A 24,241-nucleotide genomic window follows, 5' to 3' on the forward strand; every position below is an offset into this window, starting at 1 on the left:
CGAGCTGTACGAGTGTGCTGTTCATGTTGTAAACATACACTGATCGTAAACTGATTTTCATTAATGATATGATTACATTTTGAACAGTGTCATCATAATGACAGTTTAAAGATCCTTTTGTGTATTCTTTATGGCCCTTTTGGTTAAGAAAGTGACAGGAGTTTGTATAGTATGTTCTGTTTACCTTTCTCTCTGTGAATAATTTATTGTGAATGGGAGTTTATTGTTTTTAATTCTAGGAGGAAGAAGCCCAAAACCTTGTTGGGAAGATACCTATATAAAGTAAGAAAGGAAGGGCCTGTACTGCTTTTCAATAGGAAGAAGGGAAATTAATTTGGGTGGTGAATTCTAATGAAGATAAAAATTCTCCTGTCTTTGTCAGATTGTTGTTTGAGATGCAAGGATGTCACTGTTAGAAAGAGGCACATAAGTGGGAGGGATGCAGGTGTGGTTAGCAGCTAATCTGAGCTTCTACTGACTTACTTGCTTTTGTTGCTTGCTCCTCACAGGTGGAAGAAGTGAAAAAGCACCAGCACTGCTTAGCATTCAGCTCTTCGGGGCCCCAAAGCCAGACTTACTACATCTGCTTTGATACTTTCACGGAGTACTTACGGTGGCTGCGGCAAGTCTCCAAGGTGAGCCTGCACTCTTGCTTTGTGCCTTCCTCAGATCCAAACAGTTTTCTACACTGTGGTTTTCTCTCTCGGATATACTAGTGATTAGCAAGCTTTAATATTTAGAAAGCTAAGTATGAGTGAAAACAAGCACCCCCCCCCCACACACACACAATTTTAGTTTAGCCCCTAAACATAGCATTTTAAAATTAAGGTGTATTTCTTACTTTTCCCTTCCTTCCTTCTTTCCTTCCTTTCCTCCCCCCTCCCTTCTTTCAGAATTTCATTTGAGTATTTTAAATCATGTCTATTCCTCCTCCTCCCTCAGCTCCTTCTATTTCCTCCACTTATTTTCAAATTTATGGCTTCTTTAATTATTATTATTGGTGTGGTGTGGTATAGTGCGTGTGTGTATGTGTGTGTGTGTGTGTGTATGCATATTCATGATACAACCTTCTGAGTTCATTTAGTTTTTCTCGTTTGTATATGTGTCTAATGCTGACCACTTGGGATTAGATAACTATCTTTGGAGAAAATTGATTCCCTTCTCTTATCAGCCATTGATTGGCTGTAGCTCTTCATCTAGGGGCAGAACTGCCGTTGGTCATGCCAGAGGAGCAGCCAGTGGCAGTTGAGTTCCAGGTGTCAGCACACCATCAGGAGACTCTTTGGTCGGCCCATTTGTTTAAGCAGGGCCACAGAACCGCAGAACCTGGAATGTCTTTTGCTTCCCCTTTTCCTTTCCATGTTTGCTGCAGCTGTCTTTCTCTGGCATCTGCCATGGTCTGAGCGGATATAGGGAGACCTCCACTGCCTGTAATATAGTGTGTTTAGCTCTGGGAAACATCCCATTCTACTGGGCATTCTTACCTGTGGATTGTCAAGAAGATGACCCCTCCCTAAGCTGTGCTGTCTAATTTGATAATAATAAGAGCTTATACAGAGTTTTGATGGATAAAAATAAATACAAGGATGTGTTTCAAAACCAGGTCTGTGAGTCTCACCTAAGGAGCCACATGGATGTAGCTCAAGTTAATGACTAGCAATTGAGTCCCAATAATTCTTTTTACCTTAATGTTGGGAGATGTTCACAGGTTTTGGGGTACATCATAGCTGAAACAAAGCTTTGAAAATAACAAAGTTAGACTAAGATGTTTTTGTTAAATAGTTCTGTGGTGAAAAAACCTAAGAAGACAATCTAAAGTTTTAGAAAGGCACAAAATGTGGACCTCATTAAGGTCAGGGAACAAGAACAAAGCAACCCAATTGTCATTGGCTGATGGACCTTTCTTACTACAATTGGTTGATATCCAAAGGAAATGATTAATTCCTCATACTCATTTTTCCCTCAATTTCCTGATATAAAAAATTGCTGATGAGTGGGTATATACCCTAAAGATTTAAGGTAGAGCTGACTGATTCTTTTTCATGTAATAGTTTAGGTTTGCAATTTCTCTAAGACTCCTTATAAGATTACCTCTCAGGGCCGGGCGATGTGGTGGCGCACGCCTTTAATCCCAGCACTCGGGAGGCAGAGGCAGGCGGATCTCTGTGAGTTTGAGACCAGCCTGGTCTACAGAGCTAGTTCCAGGACAGGCTCCAGAGCCACGGAGAAACCCTGTCTCGAAAAACAAAAGAACAAAACAAACAAAAAAAGATTACCTCTCAGGATAAGTAATAAAATAATTGACCCTTTCTTTGTAACTTTGCAATCTTCCAGTAAAAGACCTTGTTGCAAGGAGGGACTGCTTGTTCGTCCTGGCCACCCAGCTAGCTTAGCCCCGAAATAACCACACAGAAACTGTATTAATTAAATCACTGCTTCGCCCATTAGCTCTAGTTTCTTATTGGCTAATTCTTACATCTTAATTTAAGCCATTCCTATTAATCTGTGTATTGCCACGTGGCAGTGGCTTACTGGATAAAATTCCCAACACCTGTCTCTGGCGAATCCATGACGTCTCTTCAACTCTGCCCTTTTTTCTCCCAACATTCAGTTCTGTATTCTCTGTCTACTTAAGTTCTGCCCTATCAACAGGCCCAAAGCAGTTTCTTTATTAACCAATGAAAGCAACACAAAGACTAAGGACCTTCTATACCAAGACCTGACAGGAATACCTTGCTTGTCCACATGGTTAATCTATCAGAAGTTGCTTGGGTATGGATGTATGTGGGTTCTTGGGATAATCACCTGTAGAACATAGAATGTTTCATCATGAAAGGGATATGGAAAACGTGCTGTTTTTTTACTGTTTGTTTTGTATTTATTGTAATCATTCACTTGAAAAACAGAGTGTAGCCACATTGTAATTCCTATATTGCCTGAAAAACTTTACTGGAGTATATAAGCTGTAGAAAAAAGTATACAGTAGAAAGAACAGAAAAAGAACATAGAAGGAACGTGAGAGGAGAGAAGAATAAAGAAGGAAGCCATCAAGAGAGATGGCTTTTTATAAACCCCCCTCAGGTAGAAAAGTCTAGTTTATACTGTAATCTCTGAAATCCCTGTACTGCTGGATGCAGGCCTCCCAACAGCAGTACAGAACGTTGTGACTGAGCCATCAACCTAGCCCCACAGGTACCATAGTTGCAATCATTTCTTGGGTCTACTAGACAATAGCTAATTGTCTAATTAGCTTAAAGTTCGCTCATTAGGAGGTAACTCCTGCCTGGTACTGTGAACTTAGACCTAGCTAAGCTATCTGTGACTAAAGAGGTCATTGATTCTAGAGAGAACATATTAGTGCCATTTTCATGAAGGAGTATAATTTGTAACTCTATTTTAAATACTTACCCTTCTATCCACAAATAAGTGTATCACTCACCCCTAATGAAATCAGTTGCTTTTTGCAGTAGATGTAGGTCGTTACAGACATCTGTAACTGGTCACAATACAGAGAATAAGTGTCTGTGGGATGCACAGACTAAACTAATGCATCTGTAGTACAACTCCTCCACCTAAGGCTCAGAGAAAATTGCTGTAGTGCAGGCAGAGTGATTGTAAGAACCAGATGACCAGGACATCTTCTGTGAGATAGTGACTTCTACATATGACACGGAAACTACACTCATAAAATGGCAAAAATGTGGTCACTTAAATAAGACCTGCATGATGAGAATGAGCATTTACAATTTTTGTAAGGGGGATAAAGAGATGGCTCAGTAGTTGGTTAAGAGTACTTGCTGATCTTCCTTAGGACCTGGGTTCAATTCTCATCCCAGACATGACAGCTAACAATCACCTGTAACTCCAGTTCTAGATTTTCCACCCTCTTCTGGCCTTTGAAAGCAGTGCGTGAATGCTTGCGATGTATAGGCATGCATGCACACAAAACACCCATAACCATTTTTTTTTAAAATAAGTAAATTTTTTTTTGCTTTATTTTTGTTTTGATAGCCTGACCAAAGTTTCCCCTCTCTCCTCTTGCCTCTACCTCCATCATGTCCACTCCTCTTCCACTGTTTCTCTTAAGAAAAGGTTGTATCGCCCATGGATATCAGCCAGTCATGGTATATTAATTTGCAGTGAGACTAGGCACCTCCTCACCTATTGAGGCTGGACAAGGCAACACAGTAGGAGGAAAGGATCCCAAAAACAGACAACAGAGTCAGAGACAGCCCCTGCTGCCACTGTTAGGAGTCCCACAAGAAGACCAAGTCACACATTTGTAACACATATGCAGAGGGCCTAGGTCAGTCCCTTCAGGCTCCCTGGTTGTCGGTTAAATCTCTGTGAGTCCTTATGAGCCCCGATTAGTTGATTCTTTGAGTTTACTTGTAGTGTCCTCTGGCCCCTACAATCTTTCCTCCTTCTTCCACTTCTGTGGGATTCCCCGAGCTCCCCCTAATGTTTGGCTGTGAGTCTCTGCATCTATGTCCATCAGTTTCTGGGTGAAGCCTCTCTGATGACCATTGGGCTAGGCACCAATCTATGAGTATAACATTATAATATTACTAATGATTATATATATATTCTAAATATACTTATTATATAATATGCTAATATAGTATATTCCTAATGAGTATTTCATTAAGAATAATTTCATTGACTTTTTTATTTCTTGCCATTTGTGTTTGGCAAGTTGTGTTCTATCCTAGGTCTCTGGGCTATCCTGTCTCTGGGTCTGGTCCTGTCATGGTATAGGCCTCTCAAGTATGGTATGGGCCGTCAGTGATTGGTCACTCCCACAATTTCTGTGCCACCTTTACCCCAGCACATCTTGTAGCCAGTACAAATAATAGGTCAAAAGTTTTGTGGTTGGATTGGTGTCCCAATCTCTCCACTAGAAGTCTTGCCTGGTTACAGGCTCTGGTCCCCCATCGCTAGGAGTCTTAAATAGGGTCACCCTCATAGATGGCTGGGAGTTTCAATTGCATTAGGTCTCTAGCTTGTCCCAGAGATGCCCCCAGATTCTAGTTGTCTCTCCCAGCACCGTCTCCTTCCATCCTTCCCTGCCTGTTCTCATCCCTATCGGGGACCTGCCCCCACTCCCAATGGTAATGTCTATTCTATTTCCCCTTCACAGTGAGGTTCATGGGTCTCTCCTTGAGCCCACCTTGTTACTTAGCTTCTCTGGGTTTGTGGAATGTTTGCTTTATGGATAATATTCACTTGTAAGAGAGTACATACCATGTTTGTCTTTTTGGGACTTGATTGCCTCACTTGGGATAATTTTTTCCCGTTCCATCCATTTACCAGCAAATTTCATGAAGTCATCATTTTTAACCATTTAGTATCCATTGTGTAAATGTAAAACATTTTCTTTATCCATTCTTCAATTGAGCGACATATAGGTTGTTTCTGTGTTCTTCCTGTTATGAATAAAGCTGCCATGAACATAGTTGAGCAGATGTCCTTGTGGTATGATTTAGCATCCTATGGATATATGACCAAGAGTAGTATAGCTGTATATGTATGTATAGCTGTATCTTGAGGTAGATCAGTTCCCAATGTTCTGAGAAAGCACAATGATTTCCAAAGTGACTGTACAAGTTTGCAGTCCCACCAGCAATGGAGGAGTGTACCGGCTTTCTTTGGACTGCTAGCTCCCAAATAATGACACAGAGACTTCTTATTTTGAAAGTTTGGTCTTAGCTTAGACTTGTTCCCAATTAGCTCCTAAAACTTAAATTAACCTGCTTAAATTAATCTGCATTTTTCCATGTGGCTTGTTACATCTGCTCAGTCCCATGCTTACCACCTCCTCTGGTCTGACTGGTGATCCCTGCTTTTCTGATTCCTTCCCTGAGTTCCTATCTTTGCCTATCTTCTTCTGCCTACCTAACAGCCGTTCAGCTTTTATTAAACCAATCAAACGGTCCCTTGGCAAAGACACATCTTCATAGTGTACAAAACAAGTATCCCACAACAGAGGAATGTTCTCTTTGCTCTGCTTCCTTTCCAACATGAGCTATCACTTATGTTTTTGCTTTTAGCCATTCTAACGGGTATAAAATGGAATCTTGATTTGCATTTCCATGAAGGGTTAGGATAGTAAACATTTTTAAAAGTGATTTCATGCATTTGTGATGCTTCTGTTGAGAATTCTCTCTTTAGACCGGTACCCATTTTTAAATTGGATTATTTGGGCTTTTTGGTGTTTAGTTTCTTGAGATCTTTATCTATTTTAGATATCAACACTTTGTCAGATGTGGTATTGCTGAAGACTTTTTTCCATTCTGTAGGCTTCTTTTTTCCACTAAAAATAATAAGTAAATTTTTTATTTATAAGATATTAATAAACCTTTAATTCACTCAGTAGACTGGAATTACTATTTTAATGTTATAGATAAATTACATGATGTTGAGAATATTTTAGTGACTCGCCTATGATAGGATAAATATGAAACCACAGAACATGCTAGAAAGCTTCCAAGTTTCCCTCTTCTGATTATATTTTTCCTGTAAACCATCTAACTCTATGTTTTCTCCCATTTTCTTTTATTATGAGTTATTGAGTAATTTCATTCCTTTTATCTTACTGTGGCCATTTTATTTTCCCCTGCTGTGGGACATTGGTCTTTTATCCTGTCACTTGTATGCTGATTGACCAGTAGTCAGGCAGGAAGTATAGGCGGGGTGACCAGGCAGGAAATAGAGGCAGGGAAACGAGAACAGGAGAATTCTGGGAAGTGGAAAGAGTCAGTTTGCAGTTGTAATCCAGAAGCAATATGAGAATGCCTTGCTGATGAAAGGTACCAAGCCACGTGGCTAGAACAGACAAGAATTATGGGCTAATGAAGGATGTAAAATGTAAGAAGAAGCCTGAGCTAATAGGCTGACCAGTTTATAATTAATGTAGACCTCTGTGTGTTTCTTTGGGACTGAATGGCTGTGGGTCTGAGCAGGCCGAATCCTCAGTCAACATTGCCCTATTCCCTTGTGTGCTATGTGTATATTTTGGCCTTGAAATTCTGTACCTGTGCATTAAACTAGAATAACAATTTAAATAGGATAAGTAAATGCTCACTTTTTAGATACTTTGTGACTAAGCATTTTTGTATTTTACTGTGAAGTAATGGACTAGATTGCTGCACTAAGTGCTTTGGTTTTGGGTGTGTGATGGTCTCTGGGGTGCAGGAACATCACAGAATTCACTTTCATGCTTTTAAATTATAATCCAATTTGTTACACAAGTTCAGTATGATTCATCCTTTTTCATGATGGAGCTATTTGTCAAGCAAGTGAGTACGAGGGTAATTGTAGTATTACCAGTTTATGGAAAGTTAGGGTAACATTTCTGAGGCTTTCCATGGAACTCCCTCATTTGGATGACTGGCAAGTTGTTGTTTTCTACTAAGGGGTAGCTCTTAGGATCTGTAGTTTCTCTCCCTTCCAGAAAGCTTTGACAGGTTTGGTTGAAGGTATTTAGAAGGTTCTCCTACACTACGGCAAATGTAGGTTCTCAGTGCACAGAGCAGCACTCTACAGCTGGTAGTGGGAAAGATAACAGTTTCTTTTCAGCCTCACATGTAGAGTAATTGTGATATAAATGGAAATACGTACATTTGTCTAGTTGTTTTAAAATTCATCTTGTGCTTGCAGCCATTAGGAAACAAGTATTAAGTAATATGCTTTTGTATTTAAGTAATTTTGAGTATGTATTCACAATTAAGTGACACTGTGCTTTCAAGACAATAACTCATTTGTTGATGCCCTCCTTTATTCAGAATAAAATGGCAGCGTTCTGTCAGAGTGAAGTAATTTCTTCTATATTGAGATAACGGTTTTATACATAAGCCTTTTCTTTAATTGCTTTGACATGATTTTATGTTTATAGGAATATTGTAAAGAATACAGTTTCTATATGCCCCTTGTTCTGTTTCCTGTGCATGTAGTCATGGTGTATTTATTCGAATGAGGAGACCAACCTTGTTATGAGCATATCATTATGTATCATCCACAAGACTGTATATGTTCTGTAGTTGCTTTTCTGTTCTTTTTTTAATCCAAGGTACCACAGTTCATTTGGGCATTATACTCTCTTGTCTCCTCTGCTACATGGCAGGTTTTTTGAGTCTATTTTCCATGAGTGACAGATTTCAGGAGTATGATTGAGTAGTAGAGTATCTTATTGCAAATATCTTTGATCTTACAGGCCAATTTTAGAGTAATGCATATTCGACCAGATGTGAACTGTTTACATTAAAAACAATTGAGATACAAATTCTTAAATCGTGACAAGGGTATAAACAAGAGCATACGTAAACTGCCAAGTAAACCACAGCAGATTATTTTGATTGAAACAGTCATAACAAAATATTAATTGTCTTGTATGTTGAACACTATACAGTTTGTAAGTTATAGTTCTAATTCCGTCAAGCATTTAGTCAGTACCTTCTATTGAAAAGTTCAATTTCTATTGGCTGGCAGGATTTACTCTAAAAGTAAATGGACAAGAAAGGAATGAATGAGGCTAGAGAGATGGCTCTGTGGTTAAATGCACCAGTGGGTTTGATGCACTGCACCCACATGGCAGCTCACAACTTACTGTAACTCTCCACAGGCTGATACCCACCTCAGGCCTCCTTGGGTACCAGCCAAGCACATAAGATACATATATACATGCAGGCAAAAACACCTATACACACAAAATGTAAAATAAATAAAATTAACTAAATTTGAAAATATGTAAAAGAAAAATGAAGTTATCAGGTTCTCATAATGTGTTATACAAGATGTTAGGACAGAATGTTGGGAAGAAGGGATATTTCAGTGAAGCATCAAAGAAGAAGAGTGTGATGGGTTGAAGATTCGATAGGACAAGCTTTCCAGGTAGAGAGTGAAGACGGGTGAAGACCCTAAGCCTATAAAATCGGAGTCGTAAGGAAGGAAGGGAAGTCACAGTAGGCAGAGGTCTTGTGCTATAGTATGATGTTGAGTTTCAAGTGTTTTGCTCATATTGTGACAACATTCCAGAGCATTCCTTTGTAAAGTTACATGTATGATAGATAACTGGGCAAGACAAGAGTAACTGGTTAATCTAGCAGAGGTGAGATTGACAGTTGTAGTAGACATGACGAGACCTGGGGAAAGACACTTTGGGTGTGTTTTGGAGGTTGACAGGGTTACCGATAAGTTATGTAGAAGATGTGAGGATAAGGATAAAAGTGACGAATGGTTTTAGGGCTGGCAGTGTAGCTCAGTGGCTGAACTTGTGCAGGCCCTGTGTTTAATCTCTAGCAACACACACGTGCGTGTACACACACACACACACCCTCTAGATCTTTACTTTGAATTGTGAGAGATTAAAGCCTTAGTTGTTTACCATTCTAATAGTGGAACACTAATTGTATTCCACACACAACGGTTTGAATCTTCAAAGAGCTTCTATTACAGGAGTAGACAGAGAAGCAAAACACAAGAGGTAGGTTGGGATTGTGACTGTCAGTGTTGGCTTGGTTAGTCTTTCCCAGCTGTGTTTGACTAACGTGTTTTCTCTGTTGTCTAGTGCTGTAGTCATGAAAAGACTCAGACATCAGACTTCTTCAGTGAGAGGCAATGGGAGGGTGGGAGGTGGGGGAGGGCTTACAACATGAGCCAGAACATGGCGGCAGCAGGGTAAGAAGGTGCTTCTGTGAGTCTTCCTTTTCACTGATTATGACTGCACTGTCAGTGTTTGATACCTAAAGCCGTAGCTCACATATATTCCTAGCTCTGGGGAGGCTGAGGCAGGAGGATCATGATTTCAAGTTTAGTCTGGGCTACATTGTTAGAAGCCAGAGACCTTGTAACCAAAAATCCAAGAGTGTATTTAAAATCTATGTGCTGAAATGGGATATCACTGTGTGTAAAAGAAGTGTGCCATGTGCATAATATGCAGCATTGTTTACATTTGTATCTCCAAAATGTGTGTTCCCAGGAGGGAGGAAGGACTTCAGTTGTTTTAGCTGAAACTATAATGTTTCTGTTCCTTTGCGTGTTGTGTAGAGCGATATGTAATGGAGGTTAGTAATCTGAATAAGGTAATCATTATTAGTCTACTACTTCCTTGCTATATGGTTCTACCTGAGATTTTAGATACTAAGTTTTTTATCTAATAGATGGAATAATAATGGTATCTCTTATGGTTTATGTGAAATGAATGTGTGAGTTACTTACACTGGCATAGTAAGTATATGTATGTCTGTAGATACGGGTGACTAAACAAATGTTCATTTTATGTATGTCATTTCTGCCATCATCAAATGATCAGGCAATCAGTTAAAGATTTGTTTGTTTATATTATTTCCAGCAAATAAGGGAACCTAGGTTTTGTTGTCCAAGTGAGATATATTCTTATGCTCTCAGTCACAGAAACTGTCTTAGGAAAGTGAGAAGACGGGGGTCTGGGAATGGCTTAGTGCAAACATTGGAAACTCTGTCTTACCTTTCTACAATCTTAAGCACCAGACATCTTGAGAAATTCTTAGGCCTGAAAATAGGATGCAGATAAGCTGTAGGAACCTGGCCTGTATGTTCTAGGTCCAAGGCTCTTTAGCAGTGCAAATACTTCATTCCATTTAATCTTTTTTTTTTGAAATATAGTAATAATAAAAAAACATGATATGAGCTATTGCAGAAGAAATGAGTGAAGAAACTCCTCATTTGGGTAGAAGTTCTATATAATGGGGCTCTGGCCTCTCCTGTTTAAACTACTGTGTTGGAAATGATGATATGATTCTCTCTTTCAAATGTCAGGAGAAGTGGACTGTGGCTTCAAACGGGGTGGAGTAGATATGGCCTCTACTCTTCATCTTGAATGCCATCTACATTCCTTACATGTAGTATTAGAAAGCTAAACACTTTTTATTCATACTTAAAGTCACTATGAAAACCACTTCTTTTCCTTTTCTTTATATTGAGAAATCATAGGATTCATTTTGAAAGGGATTTATAGGAAAAAGCAACATAAAGAAAAATCTGAAGTTCAGATTTTAATGCTCTTTTTTCTTCTATCCTAGTTATGATGAAAAGACACAAATAGCAAAATTCCAATGATTTTTAAATCAGCATTAAGTAGATAAGTAATTTTAAAAGGAAGTTCTTCATTTTCAGTATATGTGTTTGGATTTTAGCTTGTAGGAAAAATGTTTTTTGTTGTCAGTTGGTTTTTGTTTTGGGTGTGTGTTGGTGAAGAATCCTTTGGGACAATTACAATATTGGTTTTGAAGTAAGTCATCTCTAAAATACGAATGTGCAGCATACTTTAAAAATTCAGTAAACAAACTGTTGTATGCAGTGTAAAAGGGGAGGGATTATTTATTCAGCATCCAGACACATGTGTAGCATGTTTTTACTGTGGTAGGGGGGACAGCCTGCTTTCAGATGTCCACATTTGTAGCCCCATTTTTAGAGCATGCTTTCTTTAAACATATTGGTTGACCCCATGACTTCTTCAAAGCTAGTCTTTCATGTGAATCTGTAGCCTTAATGGTATATTAATTTGTAAATTACAGTCATTTCTGTAGTTTCATACTGTAAGTCTGTTTCAGGTTAAAAGTGGATTTGGGTCACTGGTTTAGCATTGTATATGCCTTTTTAACTTTTTGTTTGTTTGTTTCTTGAGGTGTGTGTGGGGGGTCTCACTGTGTAGCCTAGGCTGACCTGGTACCTGCTATGTAGTTACAAGCTAGTCTTTAAACTGTGGCAGTTTGCTTGCCTCTGCCTTAAAATGCTGGGATGGCAGACATGAGCCACACCACATGTGTTTTTGTTGTTTTGTTTTTTAAACTTTAATTACATAAATGTCATATTCTGAAGTAGAGATAATATTTTCAACACGAACATATCTGTAACCCACTTGCCATAACTAACAATTCATGGCCACACACACTGTTCATAGTGTGTACCTCCTTTCTCTCCATATCTACAATACAGTATAGGCCTCTGTGTGTGTGTGTACAACTCTGTAGAGTGAGAAATATCTTGCAAATACAGCCAGAAAGCCACTCTTTCCCTGATGTTTAGCAAACATTTCAGATAATGATTATTTTTTTTCTAAATTCTTAAAAATATTTATCTATGAGTATGAATGTTTTGCACCATCCAAATACTTGGTTGTGCCTATAGAATCCCGAAGAGGGCATTTGGGTGGATCTGGAAACTGAATCCTGGTCCTCTGTAAGAGCAACAAGTGTTCTTAACTGCTGAATCATTGTCTCTCCAGCCCTGTTTCAGATAATTGTGATTGCTGTTACAAATAGGATTCAAAGATTAGTGAGGCAAATGTTTTTGAGTACTGATTAGCTAAAGGAAGCTGGAAATGATTTACCACTTGTCACTAGCTTCTACTGACTTTGAACAATAAAATGGCTTAATTGAAAGCATTGAAACATTTTGGGTTCCCCACCCTTGGTTTTAGAATATTTGCACATGTATAGGGAGCTGTCCTCGAGGACGAGACCCTAAGTTTAACTTTGAAATTAGTTTGTTTTATATACTGTATTTCCAGAGAATAAAGGTGATTTGGTACAGATAGTTAATCCCTCCTTATTTTGACTGCTGCCTGTCACAGGAGGGCCTGCAGGATAGTTTCTATTTGTCTCAAAATAGCCCCGGTAGGGACTAATAGTTCTCTGTGGGGAAAGGAAATGATAGATCATGGTCTCCTTGGGGGACCTCAGTAACATCAAACTAGCCTGGTTTACTTGGATAAAATATGGTGATTGCCAGCTCAGATTTACATCAGGGCCACTTAGCTTGTCTGTGTGTCTGTCTGTGCTCATGTAGCCAGTGTACTGGCAGTTGCAGGCAGATTGTGCACGTCACTGCTGTTACTGCACCTGCTGCGTAACTCTCCATAGAACCATAGTATTTTAAATCTCGGGCACTGATTTGAAAGGGAAATCATTATGGAAGGGCAGGAGCAGATTTCATGCTGAATTAAAGATTCTGTGAAATGATGACTAAATGATACCCTTTAAATAAAAATGAGCTGTACGGTGACCCACAATGAACTTTCAGTGTCATGTGCTTAAAAGTGTTCTGAGGTCCAGATTTAACTCAAAGAATACCTAAGTGACCAGGTGAGTCAAACCATTGGTATGTAATAGGACTGAGATGGATTCTTGTCAGTGGTAGTGCAAGGGACACGTTAGTGAGACTTAGTCATCTTTAATGCATACTTAATACAGTCTAAAGAATACTCTGCTTTCAACCCGACTTGTCCTTGGTGCTTTAGGAACCATCTTCAGTTTGTCACACTGGATCTCTAGCACTAAGTGAGGAGCCTTCTTAGAATCATTCTTCTGAAGAGCCCAGGAATTTTCTGGAAACTTTCATTCACACTTAACATGCATTCTTTAAATAATGAAGAGTCAGCCCCCCATTGTCAGCCACACTCAGAGAGTCCTGTTTGATCACATGCTCATTCAGTCCCAGTCCAGCTGGCCTTGGTGAGCTCCCATTAGATCAGTCACACCGTCTCAGTGGGTAGACGCACCCCTCGGGGTCCTGACTTCCTTGTTCATGTTCTCCCTCCTTCTGCTCTTCACCTGGACCTTGGGAGCTCAGTCCAGTGCTCCAATGTGGGTCTCTGTCTCTATCTCCATCCATCGCCTGATGAAAGTTCTATGGTGATATTCAAGATATTCATCAGTGTGGCTATGGGAGAAGGCCAGTTCAGGCACCCTCTCCTCTGCTGCCCAAGGACCTAGCTGGGGACATCCCCTTGGACACCTGGGAATGCCTCTAAAGCCAGGGCTCTTGCCAACCCTAAAATGGCTTCCTTAATTAAGATATCTACTTCCCTGCTCCCATATCCACCCTTCTTCCATCTCAACCATCCCACTCCCCCAAGCTCTCCCCAATCCTCCCCTTCTCCCCTCTTTCTCCCCATCTCCCCCCCCCCAACCTCCGTGCTCCCAACTTTTGCCCGGCGATCTTGTCTACTTCCAATTTCCAGGATGTTTTTCTTTGGGTTTACCTTCTTATTTAGCTTCTCTAGGATCATGAACTATAGGCTCATTGTCCTTTGTTTATGGCTAGAATCCACTAATGAGTGAGTGAGTACATACTGTGTTCATCTTTTTGGGTCTGGATTATTTCTCAGTAAAGTGTTTTCTATTTCCATCTATTTGCATGCAAAATTCAAGATGTCATTGTTTTTTTTTACAGCTGAGTAGAACTCTAAAGTGTATATGTGCCACACCTTTTTTATCCATTCTTTTATTGAGGGGCACCTAGGTTGTTTCTAGGTTCTGGCTATTACAAATAGTGCTGCTATGAACATAGTTGAACAAATGTTTTTGTAGTATGAATGGGCATCTCTTGGGTATATTCCCAAGAGTGTAATTGCTGTATCCTGAGGTAGGTTGACTCCCAGTTTTCTGAGAAACCGCCACACTGATTTCCAAAGTGGTTGCACAAGTTTGCATTCCCACCAGCAATGGACGAGTGTTCCCCTTACTCCACATCCTCTCCAGCATAGGTTATCATTGGTGTTTTTGATTTTAGCTGTTCTGACAGGTGTAAGATGGTATCTCAAAGTTGTTTTGATTTGCATTTCTCTGATTGCTAAGGAAGTTGAACATGACCTTAAGTGTCTTTTGGCCATTTGAACTTCTTCTGTTGAGAATTCTCTGTTCAGTTCAGTACCCCATTTTTTTAATTGGGTTATTCAGAATTTTAATGTCTAGTTTCTTGAGTTCTTTATATATTATTAAGTATTATATATATATATATATATATATATATATATATATATATATATATATATATATTAAAGATCAGGTCTTTGTCTGATGCGGGGTTGGTGAAGATCTTCTCCCATTTAGTAGGTTGCCTTTTGTTAATGGCACTGGGTTTTGATTCTACTGCAGGTACTGGCTTTTTGGGAGCCTAGTCTGTTTGGATGCACACTTTCCTAGACCTGGATGGAGGGGGGAGGGCCTTGGACTTCCCACAGGGCAGGGTGCCTTGACTTCTCTTAGGACTGGAGAGGGGGGGAAGGGGAGGGGAGAAATGGGAGGAGGTAGAAATTTTTAATAAATAAAAAAAAGAGTTTTGACTCTCCCTTCCTGAAAAAAAAAAGTCTATCCATCTGAAATATATCTAGAAAACCTAATTAGCATGAATAAAGATAACTCTCTATTAAAAAATACATAAATAAAAATAAATAATGAGGAGTCTTTTGACCAAGGGCAGTCCACAGGTTTGTAGAATCACAAGTGGAGCTAAAGGCTTGCTAACATACGTATCTGCTATCTTAAAAGAAAAATTTGTATCAATTCTGTAGTGATAATTGATAAATAAGGGAGATTGGATGTGAGATATGAGGCATAGGAAGATTAATAAGGGCAGGAGCAAGGCTGCCTTTGTTATGTTTCTATCTCTGCATTAAAACACTATGAACAAGGCAATTTATAGAAGCAAGCATTTAATTTAACTTATGATTTCAGAGGCTTAGAGACCATGATAGTGGAGCAAAGGGACAGCTGATAATTCACATTTTGATTGCCACTCATGAGGCAGAGAGAGATACAATCTGGGAATAATGTGAATTTTTTAAAACTTTAAACCCAATCACCAGGAACACACCTCTTCTAACAAAGCTGCACCTCCTAACCCTTCCTAAACATTTCCACCCACTAGAGCCACTATTCCCACTCAGACCATCACATTCCACTCCCTGACCCCCACTGACTTGTAACCGTACCCTAATGCAAAATGCATTTGATCCAATACAATTTAAAAAGTCCAAAGTCTTTTTTGAGAATAAAGGCTTTTAAATGTAACCCCCTGTAAAATCAAACAAAAATGCAAATTACATACTTCCAACAGATAATGGCACAAAATAAAATGCCATCCCAAAAGCAAGGAAAAGAAGCACAATGAAGAAATGCTATACCAAAGCAAAATCAAAACCTATCAGGACAAATTTCAAATCCTGTAACTCCATGTCTGATATCAAAGGGCTTTGGTGGCTCCACCCTTTCAGCTTTGTGACCGCAACACACTTTCTCTCTTGGACTGGTTCCACTCCTTGTGTGCAGCTCTCTTTGGCAGATTTCCCACAGCACTGGCATCTCTAACCTCTTGGGATCTTGGGGTCTCTAACACAATCCAGACTTCACTTTCATAGCTTCATGCAATGGCTTCTCATGGAACACACCTGGCCTCAGGGGCCCTTGTTGCTTGTTTTTACTCTTTTAACTTTTTGCTCTTTGGTGGGCCCACCACCAGCTCCCAAATAAATCACACATGGAGACTTAATTCTTACTTATAAATGTGCGGCCTTAGCTTGGCTTGTTTTTAGCCAGCTTTCTTAAATTATCCCATCTACCCTCTGCTTCTGGGCTTTTTCCTTTTATGTAAATCTTAATTTCACTCTTACTCCGTGGCTGGTTGGGTTGCTTGGTGGCTGGGTGACTGGCCCTTGACAGCCTCCTTTCCTTTTCTCGTTCCTTCTCTCTTTCCAGATTTCTCCTTTTTATCCTTTGTGCTTGCTATTGGCCATTCAGTTTTTTTTTTTTTTTTTTTTTTGACCATCAAGTGTTTTAGACAGGCAAAGAATAACATCTCCACAGAGTTAAACAAATGCAACATAAACAAAAGCAACAGATCTTTACATAGTTAAACAAATGATCCACAGCATAAACAAGTAACACACCTTGAAATGATATTCTACATTTCCCCCTTTTTGTCTAAATAAAAATAAAGTTTTTTTAACATAGTAAAATTACACAAACAAAAACAGTTATCAAGTAAGAATTTACAATATTCAGTCCATTTGCATTTAGCAAATTCAGAGAAAATATTACATTACTTTATCTTACTTTAGTGAATCCAAAGTTTTATACCTAACTCAGTTTCTTTCATAATTAACGAAAATTGTAGTTATAAACTATCTAGTTTTCAACTCTATCCAAGACCCTAGAAGGCATTAATGCTACCTAAGTAAACAGGAAGTGCATTTTCAGCAACTTCCAAGATTCTATAAATGACAGAGACATCTACCTGGACCCAAAGTTTCTCTGCAATGTTGGAGAAATTCATCTTCAGCCTTCAGGCCTAGAGTATAGCAGATTTTTCAGTGAAACAGGAAATTTGAAGGACTTGTTTTTGGCAAATTTTGTCAGTCTGGCAGACTATCTGGTAGACTCTTCTGTGAAGCAGGAATTTTGAAGGACTATCCTACCTTATTTTGGCAAAGTTCAACAGTCTTTTTCCTGTGTGTCCTGCATGTCCAGTCTACACATTGTAAGCAGTCAAAGGTGAGAGCAATTTCTTTGCCCAGTGGCCAACATTGCCACAATGAAAGCAAACTCCATAAGAGTTTCTTCAATGCCCATTATCTCTGAAATAAATTGGTACTGCCAGGAGCAGATGTGTCTCATTGTTATGAAAAGCCATAAGTTAAGAAAAGTTTTTAAACACGATATTCTGTAAGTCTTTGAATTATTTGAAAACCATTTATCTATCTAAAATATGAAAACACACTTAACATAAATACAACTTTGGTTGTTATAGATGACTGACTACTGACCTGTTTTTCTTGATTATCCTAAATAGTTAATAATAATAGTTTTCAAAATTTAGAAGTTTACCTTATATTTTTAAATTAACTGCATAGGTACAATATCTTAAACAAGAGTAGAAATGTATATACAATACGTTGTCACAAAAATAACCTTAAATTGGTATGCAAAAAATAGTTTAAACAGGGCTGGAAAGATGGCTCAGCGGTTAAGAGCATTCATTGCCTTCTCTTTTAAAGGTCCTGAGTTCAGTTCCCAGCAACCACATGGTGGCTCACAACCATCTGTAATGAGGTCTGAAGCCCTCTTCTGGCCTGCAGGCAGAAGTATACATAATAACTAAATAAATTAATGAATGAATGAATATGTAAAAAATAGTTTAAACAAGAGTAGAAACATGTATACAGTGTGTTGTAACAAGAATGACTTTAAATTTCTATCAATGTACAAAAGTCCATAACAATACAAAATACTTTAGATTAACAGTTTTTACTTTAAAATAGATTCAGTGATCTATCCTTTTGTCTTATCATTCCTATATTCCTGTAAATATAACAAATATCCATGATCCGACAATTAACCAAAGACCACCTACAATCCCAATTCTTGGGAATGTGGGCATCCTTTTCTCTACACTACTTCTAGCTGAATGTGGATGAAGCATCTTTAGGGTATATGAGAAAAAAACCTGAGAAAATCCTGGGAAGACCAGCTATAACCTTTATTGATAGATAACACCTATCAAGTTTCAGGAGATCTCTCTTGATCAGATTAGATCCATATCAACTTGGAACGAATCCATGACCTCTTGTTTCTGTAGAAACAAAAGCAAAACTTCTTCTCTAAAACAATGCATTTTTAAAGTTTTATTTTACAAATATATTTTTTACTTCCATTTTGAAGTTAAGGCATTCTTAAAATATCTAGGTTGATTTATTTCAGCTGTCCCTCTTTCAATCCCCATATCTCTCAGCAGCTATATTTTGCTCATCGGCATTCAAAAAGTTCAAAATCATTATGGCAACATACAAAACCCAGCCTCCCTGTGTATTTCTCATCTTATGTGGCTTTCTATTTTATATTTTTCTTTTATTTTTTTTTGCTCTTTAAAAACTTTATTTTTTAAAAAACTTTCCTTCTATACTTTCCATACTCTTTTTCTTACTTTCTTAAACCTACACACATTTTAAATCACGCTGGGACCTGTTTACAGCTTTTTTTCAGTGGTCCTCTTTGACTGCACTCTTAGTATTTTTTGACTGCACAAGCCATATACTTATTATTATTATTTTTTCAGCTCTCTCAGGCCCTACATGGAAATATGTGCGCACATTGGAATGCTAAAATGTTGTTGGATTTTTTTTTATTATTTTAACTCTGCATTAGAACGTCAAAATGTAGTTGTTAGTTTTTACTCTTTGCTTTTTGACTCTTTGCAAACTATACATTTTTTTCTTTCCACCTCACTTGGTCATTTTTATTTTTGAGCTTCCTGAAAGTGATTACAAATAACCATGTGACAGAGACAATATTAGCCTGCCTTAGAATTGCCTTCAAAGAAATTAATTCATTACTTTTCAATTTAACTTCAGGCAGATTTTTAGGACAAGGACAGGCAGAATTTTAGGACAAGGACATTCTTTGCCTAAACATTACAAGAATTGTCTCTAGCCAAGTTGCTCATTATTCCGCACTGAAACCTCTTGAACTGGGCCTCTAGTCATATTGCTCTCAGTACCGCTGCCTTCCAGACACCTATTAGGATGGCCATTAATCACTGCTTACAGCATCCAGCTAATTTTCTAGTCTACAGTCCTAAAGATTTTCCACATTTCTTGAAAACTACCAACAACAAAACCCACATAGTCAGGCTTGTCACAACAGTAGTTCACTCCCTGGCACCCCAACTTTTGTCTTATTTTCTTTTCTATCTCTGTGATGAAACACTATGAACAAGCTAGCTTATAAAATACCGTGTTTAATCTGACTTACAGTTTCAGGGGTTTAGGGTTCATAATGATGGAGCAAATGGACAATAGCTGAGAGTTCACATCTTGATTGCCACTCATGAGGCAGAGAGAGGGAGACACAAACTGGGAACTGTGTGAATCACTTGAAACCTCAAAGCCCACCTCCAATGACATACTGACAAAGACACACCTCCTAATCCTTCTTAAATAGTTCCACCCACCAGAGTACAAGTATCCAAATATATGAGCTTGTGGAGGCATTTTCATTCATATTACTATACCACAGAAACAAGAAGAAAATTTATTTTTTGTAAAGGTTAATTGTGTAGAACGCTGAACCCATGTAAAATATAGAGATTGTCATGGCACCATCTAAGCACTGTGGAAGAGACATGTTGAAGCTTATACACAAGAGCACAGCTTGACCCCTGTTGGCTATGCAGTCTGAGAAGAGTTAATGCATTGTTTTTTGTTTTTTGTTTTTTTGCTACTTCCATCGTACTCTCTTGTGGAATCTTAACTATGATTTACCGAATACTATATGTAGATTTGCATCATGGACTTTGCTATAGAAAAAAAGCTATATTATAATTTTCCTTAATTACCAATAAGATGCTAGGAATTTAGACTCTTAGAAATTCTACTCTGAATTCAACAGAAAAATGAAGTATTTTGGATTGCATAAATTTTTTTGTCATAAGCAAAGCTGTGAACGCTGCCAGGCAGTAGACTAATCTGTCTGTGGTTACACTGTGCTCTAGGCACTCTTATTTTCAGAGTAATGATATGACCTTTGCTTTTCCTGTGGTGACTGTCTTCACTGTGAAACATTTCAGTTTAAATTACTTAATTTTATTTTCTCTAACGTTTTAGAATCCAGTTTTATACAGAGAGCATAGTATCTCATTGGTTGCTATCTCATAGTGATAGCATTTTGATACAGTACCTGTTTGTATGCTCAGGTTATTACCATTTCAAACCTACCCTTCTACCTCCACCGTCCTTCTCCCTGTTTTCTCTGCCCATCCTGTGTTCTGCCTTCAGCAGGTTGGAATTAGCCCTCTTGCTACCCCTGCCTGAAAGAGAAGTGGGGAAGCTGGAGGGAAAAAAGAGAAAGCATATCTCTTTCTCTGTGCTAGGTCCTGTTCTTCCAGCTTCCAGTGATTGCTTGCTCCTCTGTAACTAAAAATCTTGTTTCCTCTAGAATTATTAAAGGTAGTATGTAATTAATACTTCAAAATCATGTGGATTCTGTCTATAAAGTATTATGTTTAATAAAAATGCATTCTAAGTTTCAAGGAGACAATTTAAAGTCATAGTGTTATTTTAGTATTGGTAAAGTCCCCTGTAAGGTAGTTGACAAGATGGTGATATTAATTGCAATTCTTCAAAGTAATTGTTCTCATATTTGAGAATTTCTTTGCAAGTATTCTTTTACTTTGAACATTAGCCATATGAAATAGTGCTAAATTCACAGGCATAGACTATATGATTTAAAAGAGATCTTATAGATCTTATAGATTGTAGATTTATTGATTCACACCTCTCCCTCTGCCCCTGATTGTCCATTGTCTATAGCAGTGGTTCTCATCCTGGGGTCTTGACGCCTGAGGGTCTTGACTCTTTCACAGGGTTGCATATCAGATATTTATATTACCATTCATAACAGTAGCAAAATTGCAACAATGTAGCAAGAAAAATGTTATGGTTGGGGGTTGACCACATCATGAGGAGCTGCATTAAGGGCGAGAACCCCTGATCTGTAGCATTTCATATGCTTTTAGGGTCTAATGCGGCAGTGGTTTCCTTATAAGTGAACTGAGATCTTGATTCCTATGGTACATATTCCTGTTTTGCTCTGTGGTGCCCCCTGATTGCTAACCTCTAAGTATTGTAGAATTGCTGTGGGTTTTGTGTCCTTGTGCTGACTTACCCTTTCGTTAGCAGCATGTTTTCAGGAGAAGTGTCCCTGGCAATTAATTCCACCTGCTTTCTCTGTCACTTGTTTCTCAGATCCCCATTTAGCAGCTTCCCTTCTGGTGTTCTCTGGTGTGTTGACAGATGCATTGACATGGCACTCTGTGAGCCTCCCGGTCTGTCACTGTTGTTCTCCCAGCTTTGGACATTAGGTACCAAGTAAATCGCTTGCTCATTAGTGTTTTGAGGCTAACACAACATTAAAATCCTGGCTTTGTGCTTATTTTCCTTAGTTACTAATAGATTTATTTGGTTCATTACAAACTACAATTAGTTGAATTCATGCTATAGTTACAATAATGTGCATAGTTCATAGTAAAGATGAACACTTTGCCGTTTTCGTGTGGCAAACATTCTACTTGCTTTCTAGTAGCCTTGGGAGGTGCTGCTGAAAAGTGAGAGTTACTGGGTGGATCTCACACCAGCCCTGTGAGGTCACCCCCACTTCCTAGAGAAAGGAATCGAAGTACAAAGTACTTGCAGTGCTGTATGTAATTCATTCTGCTGCATTACTCTTTATTTGTAATTCCATTATTTTACAAGCGTGGTCTGAAGGGACTATAACTAGGAGTCCCCGACAGAATCACACTACATCACAGATACAGTTGTCAGCAGAATCCAGTTCACTCACTGATATGCTAAAAGGTGATTTCTAAGCAGCATGTGTTGCCAGAGAACCTGTAAGATCACCCCTTCCACATCTTAATGCAGAGTAGCACACACAGAGCATGAGATGTCTTCTGAGTTCTCTGGTGCAGGTTAAATTGATATCAGTGTTTCAGGAACTATGTTTTGGTTCTTTGAAAATTGGTGGAGTGTTGTTGTATAAGAAATATAGCATATTTAACCAGACTTTGCCATCTAGTTATATTAGTATGCAAGTGTGCATGTGCCTGTGTATGTACATGTATATGTGTGCACATGTGTGTGTGTTTTGATGGTGGGCTTTTTTTTCTTGTTTGTTTTTGGATAGGATCCATCACGTAGTTAAGGCTATCCTCAAACTCATAGAAGTTCATTTATTTCTGCCTTCTAAGTGCTGGAATTAAAGGCCTATAGCTCCAGGCGTAGCCTTAGTCACATTAGTTCTTGAAGTTGAATCATTTTAATTTGTGAGTTTAGGCCAACTTAATATATATTTATGCTTAAAAATTTATCTCTTACTTTATGCTTGTTATCTTGAGGAGTCCCATTGTTTTTATCCTAAAGCATTGCATTCCAATTGGTCTAATTAATAATTTTAGGAAATAAATAATGAAATGATTAGAAAAGAATCTGTGAACTGTATATTCAACACATAGACCTTGCATATAGAACCTGGAACTTAAATCTTTTCATTTATGATTTTATGTTTTCTAATTACAAAACAAGTAGTTTATTTGCAATAGCTGAACTGTTTGAGAAAGTTAGAGCCGGGGGTGGTGCCTTTTAATCTCAGCATTCCTCTGGGAGGCAGAGGCAGAGGCAGAGGCAGACAGATCTCTGTATGTCTGTGGCCAGCCTGGTCTGCAGAGTGCAGAGTCCAGTACTGTTACACAGAGAAACCCTGTCTCAAAAAACAAATAAACAAACAAACAAGTTAGTATATGAGGTTTATTTGTCTATTTAGTGGTTTGTTCCCTCTTGCATAGAAGGTGCTGTCTTTGGGGGAATGTAGCTGTACCTTTTAGAATGTACTCAGGTAGTAACATTTTCACAACATTGTTTGCTTGTATTTTGCCAAGAAGAAGGCTCAGATTTGGTCCGAGTATCTGTCTTTTATTGCTATTGAGAACACATTGAGGTTTATGTGCAGGGACTAGGGGCGGGGGAATAACTATGTTCTTGACCCTGTTCAGAAGCTTCTGACTCATGAAGTGTGAGGCAGAGGTTCACATAGTCATGTTAGGCTGCACAGTGAGCTCCCTGGACAAGATGCAGCAGCATTGCTGCTCATTGCATAGCCATTTTGACCATGGAGGGAGGCCCTGTCAGTAGCTGACGTGGTGGCATGGCATTCTCAGGTCTGTGACCTTTGCTGTGCATGTGCTCTCACTGTGTCCTCACAAGGCTAAATACTACCGAGTGCCAAGTAGTTCAGTGCTGGGTTTACAAAGGGCAGATGTTATAACTGCACTACTCTCTCAAACTAGCCCCTTTATCACCCATATGCACTTGCTTTCTACGGCAGACGGCTAGGAATGCCTGGCAGGAACTTTCCAACTGTGTCTCTTTTTCCTAGCTTGTTATAACTTGGTGCTTGAACAGTTACCTAGATAATTTGTTTCTTCTCCAGAATGTAGACCCCTCCTCTTAAAGTCATGGTGCCTCCACCCTTTCTGTGTTCTTGCTCCAGTAGATCCTTTCTAATTTTTGTCTGTTGTTTGTGTCTCTCTTGTTTTCTATTGCCTTTGTTAATTTTACAGTTGCTTGCTTCTAATAATTTATAATGGAGGGTAAATTTACATGCTTTATTTGTCATATATGATCGCAATTTAACCTTTTAAAGAAAAGGCATATTAAAGTATTAAAATTCTAGGTATAATTTGCTACTTCCAAAATTTATAGCTTGACATACTCTTATGAGGACACAGTGAGACTGTCTCAAAACAAACAAACAAACAAACAAACAAAAATACCAGAACATTCACACAAAAGACCTGTAACTAATTTTATAGGTTTTTAGTATATACTGTTAACCAAAATTTATAAAATGATAATTAGCATCAAAAAATTTATAGT

General features: G+C 38.6%; 1 protein-coding gene across 1 annotated transcript in view; it reads left to right on the forward strand.

Annotated features, from left to right (window-relative positions):
• Positions 1 to 24,241, forward strand: part of Phlpp1 (PH domain and leucine rich repeat protein phosphatase 1) — a 219,522-nt gene that overhangs the window by 95,147 nt on the left and 100,134 nt on the right. Inside the window, exon 3 of the mRNA XM_057770046.1 lies at positions 510 to 635. Within this exon, the coding sequence (XP_057626029.1) occupies positions 510 to 635 (126 nt within the window). The remainder of the gene's footprint in view (positions 1 to 509; positions 636 to 24,241) is intronic.

The sequence above is a fragment of the Chionomys nivalis genome, chromosome 5, assembly GCF_950005125.1.
Source record: "Chionomys nivalis chromosome 5, mChiNiv1.1, whole genome shotgun sequence".
NCBI lineage: Eukaryota > Metazoa > Chordata > Mammalia > Rodentia > Cricetidae > Chionomys > Chionomys nivalis.